The sequence below is a fragment of the Felis catus genome, chromosome B3, assembly GCF_018350175.1.
Source record: "Felis catus isolate Fca126 chromosome B3, F.catus_Fca126_mat1.0, whole genome shotgun sequence".
Taxonomy (NCBI): Eukaryota; Metazoa; Chordata; class Mammalia; order Carnivora; family Felidae; genus Felis; species Felis catus.
Genome location: NC_058373.1, coordinates 53,414,734 through 53,426,900, shown reverse-complemented (window position 1 = coordinate 53,426,900; position 12,167 = coordinate 53,414,734). Strand labels below are relative to the sequence as shown.

At 35.9% G+C, this 12,167-nt stretch overlaps 1 protein-coding gene across 4 annotated transcripts in view; it reads right to left on the bottom strand.

The window, feature by feature from the left end:
* The window catches only part of TRPM7 (transient receptor potential cation channel subfamily M member 7), a 122,566-nt gene that overhangs the window by 42,191 nt on the left and 68,208 nt on the right, over nt 1-12,167 (bottom strand). For all 4 annotated transcript variants that reach the window (XM_011282861.4, XM_019832437.3, XM_045059329.1 and 1 more), the window contains 7 exons: nt 8,564-8,704; nt 8,045-8,179; nt 6,326-6,606; nt 5,067-5,295; nt 3,541-3,696; nt 3,320-3,463; nt 967-1,095 (listed from right to left, as the gene is read on the bottom strand). In XM_011282861.4, the coding sequence (XP_011281163.3) occupies nt 967-1,095; nt 3,320-3,463; nt 3,541-3,696; nt 5,067-5,295; nt 6,326-6,606; nt 8,045-8,179; nt 8,564-8,704 (1,215 nt within the window). The remainder of the gene's footprint in view (nt 1-966; nt 1,096-3,319; nt 3,464-3,540; nt 3,697-5,066; nt 5,296-6,325; nt 6,607-8,044; nt 8,180-8,563; nt 8,705-12,167) is intronic.

Here is a 12,167-nt window from a genome sequence, read left to right as displayed (position 1 = left end):
GTGGGGAATGGTAATATATTTACAGCTTTAAAATTATAGCGTATATAAAAATAAGTACTGAAGGGGCGCCTGGGTGGCTCAGTCGGTTAGGTGTCTGACTTTGGCTCAGGTCATGATCTCATGGTTCACGAGTTTGAGCCCCACATCGGGCTCTCTGCTGTCAGCACGGAGCCTGCTTCAGATTCTGAGTGCCCTCCCTCTCTATGCTCCTTCCTGGCTTGTGCTTGCTCTCTCTCTCTCTTCTCAAAAGTAAATAAACATTAAAAAAAGTAAGTATTGAAAAGTCTCCCATCCACTCTTGGTTCCTCAGCCAATTAACTTCCCTTCCGACTAGAGGCAACCACTGTTATTATAATCTAAAGAATCCTTATAGAACTATTTTATGAATGTGCACTTAAAAAAATTCTTTGCAACTTACTTTTTTCATTTAACAATTTAATTTTTTCAAACATGTTTGTAAAACAACAGATTCCATAAATATATAAAACATGAACTCATGATCCTCAGATCAAGAGTCAGACACTTGGGGCGCCTGGGTGGCTCAGTCAGTTAAGCGGCCGACTTCGGCTCAGGTCATGATCTCGCGGTCCGTGAGTTCGAGCCCCGAGTCGGGCTCTGTGCTGACTGCTCAGAGCCTGGAGCCTGTTTCAGACTCTGTGTCTCCCTCTCTCTCTGACCCTCCCCCGTTCATGCTCTGTCTCTCTCTGTCTCAAAAAAAAAAAAAAAAAAAGAAAAAGAAAAAAAAAGAGTCAGACACTTAATCAACTGAGCCAGCCAGGCACCCCCACTGATTTCTATTCTTACGCCACAATTTTTAGAACAGTAAAAATAAACATGTTCTAGAATGTCATCACCTACTGAAATGATAACACATACACATACACATACCCATACCCATACCAAAAAACAAACAAAACACCTTCCACACATATAGTAAGTTACTGGTAGGAAAAACTAAAGACATACCTCACGGACTTTCTCGATAGCATAGGTAAAAATATAAGCAATAACAATCCATTCTTGAACTGAAGGTAATCGTTCCATTTGTACAAGAACCACAAATGTATAAAGCATCAGAAATCCTAAGTATGCCAGCTAATTTAAAAAAATACAAAATATACATAGTATTATGAAGTAAAATGTTTTACTATAAAAATTTTCAAACACACAGAAAAAGAGACTAAATGAACCCCTGTGAACTATCTCCCAGCTTCAATCATTAAAGTTTTAGAAGTAACTCTTCAGTGTATACACTGCTTTTATCAATCAAAATACAAATGGTTCCCAGAGTATAACTGTGTTGTTCTAGAACTTTGATGACTTTTCAGTACTTCACACAGGAGAAATTATACAAGATTTATGTTCTCAGCATAGTTCATATAATTCCATTTAACTTATACCTATATATTAAATATATTATAGAAATTCATCACTATCATCATCAAGAAACAAATACTACCTGCTTCCTTCTTCCCCCAGCCAAACAGCATTCCCAGAAATACAACTGGTATTTTCCTAACTCCCAGTCACTGTGGATTTGAATCTCAAGAAATGAAAACAGAAATGAAAACCATTTTCCTGGGGCACAGGGGTGGCTCAGTTGGTTAAGCATCCCACTCTTGATTTTGGCTCAGGTCATGATCTCATAGTTCATGGGATTGAGTCCTACATTGGGCTCTGCACTGACCTGATGGCATAGGCCTACTTGGGATTCTCTCTCTCCCTCTCTCTGCCCTTCCCTGCTAGCATGTCACTCTCTCTTTCTCGCTCTCTCAAAATAAACAAATTAAGAACAAAAAAAAGCATCTTCCCTAGGTAAGGGATCATCCCACTTGTGATACTCTTAACAGAAAAGATTGGGGTAAAGTGATAAGATCTATGTATAACAACATCTGAAGAGTCATTTCATTTCAGAGGAGACCCAAGACTTAGCTGACCCTTAAACAATTGTATTCAAGGATCCTCACATCACTCTCCCTGCCTCTCCAAGTGTTAAAATAAGCCATATTCATGATTAAAGATATGGCATGGTAGGGAAGTAAACTCCAATAAATAAGAAGAAAGAGATATCTCTATTTGGCCACCAGGGCTATCCACTTTTAAATAGTCACTCACATGAATGCAAACGTGATGAAAGTGAAAAACAATAAAATAATAACAAAATACACAATTTAAGAATTTTTCTGGGGGGCGCCTGGATGGCTCAGTCAATTAAGCATCCAACTTCAGTTCAGGTCATGATCTTGCAGTCTGTGAGTTTGAGCCCTCCATTGGGCTCTGTGCTGAGGGCTCAAGGCCTGGAGCCTGCTTCAGATTCTGTGTCTCCCTCTCTCTGCCCCTCTCCCACGCGTACTCTCTCTCAAAAATAAATAAACATTAAAAAAAATTTTTTTTTTTAAGAATTTTTCTGGGAAGGGGAATAAAAACTCATTCACTCAACCCATGGTTAAAAGTTGGGGCTAATCTCATATATTTCTTGAGGTGAGCCTCTCCCCCATGGACATATTTACCTGGGAGAAAAAAACTGTTCTTCCAGAAAGCAAGAGAAAAGCCAATTATGTGTCAGATGATAAAACATGTACTATAGTATGATTAAGGAAATAAGCCAATAAATAAAACGATATGAACGACCTAGATTACTTCTGACCTTCAAATTAACACTGCAAAAAGGTTCATTTCAAAAAGTCTAGGGGCGCCTGGGTGGCGCAGTCGGTTGAGCGTCCGACTTCAGCCAGGTCACGATCTCGCGGTCCGTGGGTTCGAGCCCCGCGTCAGGCTCTGGGCTGATGGCTCAGAGCCTGGAGCCTGTTTCCGATTCTGTGTCTCCCTCTCTCTCTGCCCCTCCCCCGTTCATGCTCTGTCTCTCTCTGTCCCAAAAATAAATAAAAACAAAAAAACAAAACAAACAAACAAAAAAAAAAGTTGAAAAAAAAAAAAAGTCTACACATTCTCTGCAAAAATCCTAAAGCACAAAGACATGTCTTTCTGACATACTGACACAGTGTCTCTTCTGGTTAACTTTTGCCAATGTTTTTGGTGGACAATTAGTATTTGATACCCACTTACAAAGGCATATGGTTATCACATTTTTGCTTAGAAAATTTCTAGTTTCAATTTGATCTAAGATTTGTTAGTGTTTGTCATTTTTTATGACGGCAAATGAGATAAAACTAAGTTAAACATGTGCTCTTTTAAATGGAAAATGGCTTGTCAGTAATCTAAGTTATGTCAAAGTTAATACGGACTTTAGACCAAAGGTCCCCTAAAGCCTATCCTTTAAAACTGTTATGCTCATACAGCTTAAAAACATACAACATACCGTATTAAACCAGAATTTTACAATTGGTGCATGATAAAAGGCATAAAACTTTCGTGTAATGGGAAGCTTTTTTGATTTTATTTGTATCTCCATTTCATTCTTTCCTTCATTGCTGTCCAATATTCTTACTTCTTTAAACACTTCCTAAAATAAAAATAACACTTATCATATATTTATTCACAAAAAATTTATATATACTTAAAAACATTTTTCTTCCTTACCATGGGAATCTCTTCTGCTATGTTCTGAAAGTTGTTTTCGCTATCTTCCATTGTCATTTGATGGGCATCTTGAGATTGTGGAATATGAGACATTTCTGCCTTTGTTTTATATTCTAGCATTAATATGGCAGGCGGAACTAAAATGCTTAATATGACCTAAAAATTTAGAAGCACGTAAGTTTACATTTTAAAATTAATGACCTTCAAGAATAAAAAGCTATTAAATATCTTGATTATTAGTTAGCCAGTTTGCCCCTGTTAGCATAGGGGAAAAAAAAACTCAAAAACATCATTTTTTACTTACATATTATATTTAAAGAGGCCCAGGCTGAATTATTTTAAGGAGTAACAAAACATGTCAGTATTATGATTATGATGATATAGAAAAGACTTAATAATTATTATAGAAAAATTATTATAGATGTGTCCTTTAAAAAAAAACAGTTAAGGGGCGCCTGGGTGGCTCAGTCGGTTAAGCCTCCGACTTCAGCTCAGGTCACGATCTCACGGTCCGTGAGTTTGAGCCCCGCGTCGGGCTCTGGGCTGATGGCTCAGAGCCTGGAGCCTGCTTCCGATTCTGTGTCTCCCTCTCTCTCTCTGCCCCTCCCCCGTTCATGCTCTGTCTCTGTCTGTCTCAAAAATAAACGTTAAAAAAAAAAAATTAAAAAAATAAAAAATAAAAAAATAAAAAAAAAGTTCATAATCTGTTCAGAAAACACATTTTTGTTTAAATAAAATTAAAGCCTTATGAAATTGCTATGTGCGTAATTTTATCCTAAATCTCAATGCAAGTGTTCCATGTCATAACATGATTATTCAGCTTGTGCCTCTATAAACAAACAAGTTTATTTGTAAAATTTTATGTATTATTGCAAAATCCTAAAACACAAAGAAATTATAATTGTGTATCAGGTTTTCTATTGGTTAATCTTTCACCATTATTTTTATTAGATGATCAGTATTTGTTACCCACTTACAATGGTTAAACTACTTGCCTGATTTCTGCCTTCTACATTTCTGTACCTTATTTAAGATATAAGATAATGAAAAGGAAAGTTTAAAGTAGTATCTGTCACTGTGAGGAACCCAAAGTACCAGTCAACATTTTATCCAAATTCTTAACCATAAAAACTAGGTACATCCAATATACTTCAAGTAAATTAAAAGTAACAAATTATTAAGTTAGTAGACAGATCCTGGACTTGAGAATTTGAAATTATCTTTTCATAAAGAAGCAACTTTTTTTCATGCCTAGTCAGGGCTATAAACACCAACACTTCCATTTGTTGCTCTCATGCCTCTGGCTCAGAGAGAGGCAATAATCATTATACGTTACACTTGAAAAGGATTCAGAGTGAAGAATAGGGAGGAAAAAAGAGGCCATTTCATGCCACTTGAGATAAAACGCCAACACTGCCACCTCCACCACCCTCATAAATCGGGGCATTTTACTATATATCTGGGCTAATTCCTCTGTTCTTTTTATCTAATCATACACTTTATACCAAATTGTTTCTAAAGTATACCTTGTACCAGGAATTTTTCCTCATATTCAGCCTTCCCATCCACATATCAGATAACAACATTTGCGTACAGGTGTGGGCTACAAAGGGTCTAAGTCTTGAAGAAACTGCCAACTTGAGGCAGGTAGAGTTACTCCAGTTTTTCAGTTCATAAGTGAGCAATTTCATAGCCATGGTTTCATCTTGTCTGAAGGACTGTTCCAATAATTCAACTGCGAGTTGACCAAAATCACTATCAAAAGATAAAAACCAAAACATTCATACTACCAAACTGCAGTTTTAAACATTATTCTTAAATAATTTCATAACATGTTCCCATTTTTAATATTTTCACACACACAATCAGGGAACTGTAAGGCATTAGAATCACAGCTCTATGTTTTCAGATATCTACTACTACGTGGATATCACAAAATATTAAAATATGTCACATTAAGAACAAGTCTGAAAAGGTAACTCTGGAGCACTTTCTCCTCATCTTGGAAATAAACCTGCAGTTTCACAGGAAATCCAAACTGACAATGTTCAGATGCTCTGTTCAAAAAGTCGTATCTATATAGTATTTCAAACATAGAAAAGGGTTGATAGCCAGTGGAAAGACTAATGTGAACAGGGACTAACCTAATCATGAAAACACCTGAACCTTAGATACTCAGTAAGTAATTCTAAGATCCCTGCTTGTTATTTTCAGTACAACTCTGACTCTCTTCCAAAGACAGTCCATTTGGCAGAGGGAGGTCCTATTTTCTATCATAAAGTTTACTACAAAGTATCTTTTCAGCTTAATATTCTATTATTCCTCTAAGTGTAAACTTCTGTTTTACTCTTCAATATATGTAGCTCCACCTCTGAAATGCCCTTCCAGTTGAATTCATTTCCTTAGAACACAGCTCAAACCTCACTTTCTTCCTTTCCTTACCACTTCAAATGAAACTTTTCCTAATCGAATTAATTGCTAGTATGTGCAATTAATAAGATGACTTATGGATTTCTTTCTTGCCAAAATATTTAACTCTTGAATTTAAACAATATAATAAACCTCTTTTTACATGCATAAGCAGCAATGTTTCCTTCTGAATTAAAAAAAAATAACAAATATATTTTAATTGTACCAATAAAATTATATATATATATATATATATATATATATATATATATATACACACACACACATATATACCCACACAGTGCATGACACTATAACCTCCATTTAAATATGATCTCGATGTATTTTTTAAATGAAATGATAAAATCTAACTTACTTAGAATACTGTTTCAATTCTTCTGAAGTATCATCTACGAGATCACTCTGCTTTGCTTCATATGCCATTGAACGATAGATCTTACAGGCAACTAATGCTTTAGCCATTGATTCTTCACCATGCTGCCATAAAAAACGGGCCATGACCTGCCTCTTCATAAGGCAAGCCCAAATTAACAGTTCATTAAGTGGATAAGGAAAGCGCTTGGTTTCTGGATCATCAATGTCTACAATTTCATCTTTGGCTCTTTTTTTCTTTCCTTCTTCCACAGCTGTATCAATCTTCAAGGGAAAACAAATGTCTAAGATTCATTATAATAAGGCCATTTGACATTAATCTCAGAATTTTATAAAATCTCCTTTGTACTGTTCAACTTCATACAACTGCACAAATCAAAATAGTATAAATTTTATATACTTGATTTTATTATAGCTCAAATTTTACCAAAATGTTATTTCTAAAAAAAAAAAAAAAAAGGTATTTGCATCAGTAGACACTTTTCCAAAGAAGACATCCAGATGGCTAACTTATATATATATATATAAAAAAAAAATGCTCAACATCACTCATCATCAGGGAAATATAAATCAAAACCACACTGAGATATTACCTCACACCTGTCAGAATGGTTAAAATTAACAACTCAGGCAACAACAGATACTGGTGAGGATGCAGAGAAAGGGGTAAGCTTTTACACTGCTGGTGGGAATGCAAACTGGTGCAGCCACTCTTGAAAACAGTATGGAAGTTCCTCACAAAATTAAAAATAGAACTATCCTACCACCCAGCAATTGCAGAATGAGGTATTTATCTAAAGGATACAAAAATGCTGATCTGAAAGGGGCACATGCACCCCAATGTTTACAGCAACACTTTTGAGAATAGCCAAAAGTATGGAAAAAGTCCAAATGTCCATCAACTGATGAATGGATAAAGAAGACGTGGTGTATATATATTCAATGGAATACTACTTAGCGATGAAAAAGAATGAAATCTTGCCATTTGCAATAATGTGGCTGGAACGAGTGTAATATGCTAAGCTAAATAAGTCAGAGAAAGACATGTCATATGATTTCATTCATTGGTGGAATTTAAGATACAAAACAGATGAACATAAGGGAAGGGAAGCAAAAATAAGATAAAAACAGAGAGGGAGACAAACCATAAGAGACTCCTAAAATACAGAGAACAAACTGAGGGTTGCTGGCAGGATGTTGGGCGGGGGAAAGGGCTAAAAGGGCAAGGGGCATTAAGGAGGACACTGGATGGGATGAGCACTGGGTGTTATAAGTAAGTGATGAATCAACAAATTCTATTCCTGAATGAACAAATAATTTAAAAATGTCTTTGTAATAAAGTTTTCCAAAATTAAAGGGCCTAAATATTTCAATATCTGATAAAACATAATTTTAATGAAAGACAAGTTTGGATAAGACACATTGTCTTGCATGTTGTTAATCAAGTTAAAGTGGAATAAGAGGAGGCAGTTTAGCATTTATCAAAATATTTAAAAATTTTTATTATCACAGCTAAATACAAAAACTTAATAGAATTGTTAACTCATAATGAATATCTTTTTGTATATGGGAAAATAAATAATCAAAAATGTATCTACAAACATAAGTTGATTCTTACTAAAACAAGCAATTTTTTATTTCATAAATACTAGTAAATTAGAAAGAACAAAATTCAGAAAGGGTAGTATTTATGCAAACATACCTTTGGTCGATAGGGTTGTGCTGTTTTAATGAAATGATTGTGTCTCATTTTTTCTTTTTTATCTGCCCTATTGCCAAAAGATTCATGACTCTTGCGCAACTGAGGAGTGCTGCTGGAGGTATTTCGGCCAGACCTCTGAAAATGAAAGCTTATTCGTTTTTACAGACTTAAATATACTAATATGCTATAAAAATTCAATAATCAATCCAAATATATATATATATATACACACACACACACATATACATATATGTGTATATATACACACACACATATAAATGTATAAATATATACATATACACACATATACATAAATGTGTGTGTGTATGCATACAAAAATGATTTTAGATTTTGATTACAAAATATTTCTATGTATCTTAGTTGAAAAAACCATTTTTAAGACGATGTTACTTCACTGTTCTTATATTTAGTAGTTTTAAACTTTTAAAGTGTATGAATTTTTAACTTACAAAGTGTATAAAGTACACATATAAACCACCCCCCCAAAATATTACATACCCGATTATTTCCACCAAGACTATTATAAATTAATCGAAAACGTTTCCGAGTGTAGGTGCATCTGTAAGTTCCTCCCATAAGATATTCAATAACAAGTCCTATATCAATTAGGGTGATCTTATATCCTGGAGGAAGATTTCCCTGGAAACAAAACATTAGTTTTAATTTTTTTTTATGTTTATTACTTTTGAGAGAGAGAGAGCAAGCAGGGAAGGGACAGAGAGAGACGGAGACACACAGAATTGGAGGCAGACTCCAGGCTCTGAGCTGTCAGCACGGAGCCCGATGCAGGGCTTGAACTCACAGACCACGAGATCATGACCTGACCTGTAGTCGGCCGCCCAAATGACTGAGCCACAAAGGCGCCCCAAAAACATTAGTTTTAAATAGACATTTCTCAATATTCCCATTCATGCCTATAAAGACACCTACTCTCCAAAATGACAAATGTTTACTTGTTACAGGAAGCTGGGGTTGCAGCTATCTTTGCAGGAGAAGGGATTAACTTGGTCCTCCATTTCCTCTGTAAGAAGAGATAATTCTGAAGTTCTGAAATATGGCTTGCAGCAGCAGATCCTTTATCTTTCCACTGCTCTAATACTTCACACAAAGAGGCAAAGGAACTTCTAAGAGCCAAGTATTCCATTTTCACTGTGGCACATACCATAAATTGCATTTTCCTGCAAAAATAATGCTATAATTGCTACTTATGTTTCCAAATAAGCCCTTAAGTACTTATAAGTATTTTTTTAGCCAAAATTATATTGGCTATATTATAGGTTACACAAGTTTTTATAGCCTCATCTAAGATTTAAATTACCACTTGTAACACTGTTTAGAACTAAGACTTCATTTCCCTAGGATATCAATTTACAAATAAACTCCTGGAACAGGAGCCATTTGTGAGTTTGGAAACACTGCCTGTTCAGAATCAAATATTTGGTTAATCTCATTAAATAATCTTAAAAGGGCTTAATCATAAGATGATTTACATATATCAACTAATTCTGCCCTTCTACCATCATCATTCTTTCAATTTTCCTAATTATCACCTCATGAACTTAGTACTTTAAAAAATGTTTATACCATGGGGCACCTGGGTGGCTCAGTCGGTTAAGTGTCCGACTTTGGCTCAAGTCATGATCTCAGTTTGTGAGTTTGAGCCCCACATCAGGCTCCGTGCTGACAGCTCAGAGCCTGGAGTCTGCTTTGGATTTTGTGTCTCCCTCTCTCTCTGCTCCTCCCCCACTCATTCTCCCTCTCTCTCTCAAAAATAAACATTAAAAAAATGCTTATACCTTTTATAATTTGGTTTCATCTGTGAAGTTTTAAATTTCTAGATACTTATATTCTTTAATCTCCAATTTAAAAATAAAAAGTATTTTCATCTTAGGTGCAAGATTTTTGTTTTTGTCTTGAGCAACCTCAAAATATACTTTATGAGCAAGGATGTCATATATGGTATTTTTATTTTTATTTGTGAAGAGAGAACATGCAAGTGCATGAGGGAAGGGCAGAGAGAGAGAGAAAGAGAGAGAGAGAGAGAGAGAGAGAGAGAGAGAGAGAGAGAGAGAGAGAATCTGAAGTAGACTCCATGCCCAGCACAAGCCCAACAATGGGACTGATCTCACCACCTGAAATTATGACTTGAGCTGAAATCAAGAGTTGGACTTTTTTTTTTTAAATGTTTATTTATTTAGTTTTGAGAGAAACAGAGCATGCAAGTGGGAGAGGGGCTGAGAGAGAAAGAGAGAATCCCAAGCAGGCTCTACACTGTCACCACAGAGCCCAATGCAGGGCTCAAACTCACTAACCATGTGATCATGACCTGAGCCGAAATCAAGAGTGGTATGCTTAACCGAATGAACCACCTAGGCACCTCTGTCAAATTAAAAAAAAATAAAACTAAAGGGGTGCCCAGGTGGCTCAGTAGGTTAAGCGTCTGACTCTTGGTTTCAGCTCAGGTCATGATTGCATGGGTTGTGGGATGGACCCTGAGTATTCTCTCTCCCTCTCTCTCTGCCCCTTCCCCACCTGCACTTTCTTTCTCTCAAAATAAATAAATAAACTCAAATTAATAAATAAAAAATTTGACAAGGGTGCCTGGGTAGCCAGCTCAGTTGGTTAAGTGTCTGACTCTTAATTTCAGATCAGGTCATATCTCACAGTTAACAAGACTGAGCCCCCATAGGGCTCTATGCTGAACATGGAGCCTGCTTGGGATTCTCTCTCTCCCTCTCTCTCCTCCTGCTTTGCTCTCTCTCTCTCTCTCTCTCTCTCTCTCAATAAATAAACAAACATTAAAAAATTAAAAACATAAAAACTTCACAAATGCCATTAGGATATGGTCCCATTTAAATGGGAAATAAAATTACAGGAAATAATGCGAGTTATCTAAAAAAACAATAAGCAGTTTCTCAAACTATACAGATAATACTTATAACACTCAACTTTAATTTGAATTGAAAATAGTCAATTACTGCCTTTACTTTAGGATTTTTCACTTACGGAAATAAAAAAATTTGGCTTATTTAGTATAGCCACCAAGGTAAAGGTAGTGTATACCAAATCTCATATTTGTTCCTAGAATTAACAACTACAGTTCTTTCTGCTAACCCACATAAGTAAATCATAACGCAAATGTGTTTTAGAAACTGCTGGACTGGAACCTGGGTAGCTCAGTTGGTTAAACGTCCAACTTCAGCTCAGGTCATGATCTCTCAGCTCATGAATTCGAGCCCCTCGTCCAGCTCTATGCTGACAGCTCAGAGCCTGGAACCTGCTTCGCATTCTGTGACTCTGAATCCGTCTCTCTCTGCCCCTCCCCAGCTCATGCTCTGTCTCTGTCTCCCAAATAAACATTAGAAACCCATGGACTAAAGGTCTCTCCCATCACTCAAGCGTCTAGGAAGAAAAAAAAAAAGCTTTAATTATTTAAACAACAAAACAAAAAAACAATGTGAAATGTCCAGAATAGGCAAATCCAGACATACAGAAAGTAGATTAACAGTTGCCAAGGGCAGGGGCAGAGGAGTAGAGAAAGTAGAGTAAGGAGTAGAGAAAGAAACAGGAATGGAGAGTGACTGCTAATGGGTTAGTCTAAAATTAGACTGTAGGAGTGACTGGGTGGCTCAGTTGGTTAAGCAGCTGACTCCTGGTTTCAGCTCAGGTCATGATCTCACAGTTTGTGAGTTCGAGCCCCCAGTGGTCTCTGTGCTGACAGCACAAAGTCTGCTTGCGATTCTCTCCCTCTCTGTCTACTCCTTCCCCACTCATGCTCGGGCTGCCTCTCTCAAAATAAATAAATAAACTTTTTAAAAATTAAAAAAAAAATTTTGATTGTAGTCACAGTAGCACAACTCTGTGAATATACTAAAATCCAATGAACACTCTGAATGAATTTTATGACATGTAAAATTTTTTAATAAAGTTATAAGGGAAAACACCTGGAAAAAACTGAATTAAAGAAAAAAATATTTTTAAGTATAAGAAAGTCTAAGTTTTTCCCATGGGAAGCTAGTTTAGTATTAAATAAGTGACAAAACAAAAAAATCAAAACAGAAAATGGCATTACTATTTTAATTTTTCAGTTATTTAATAGTAC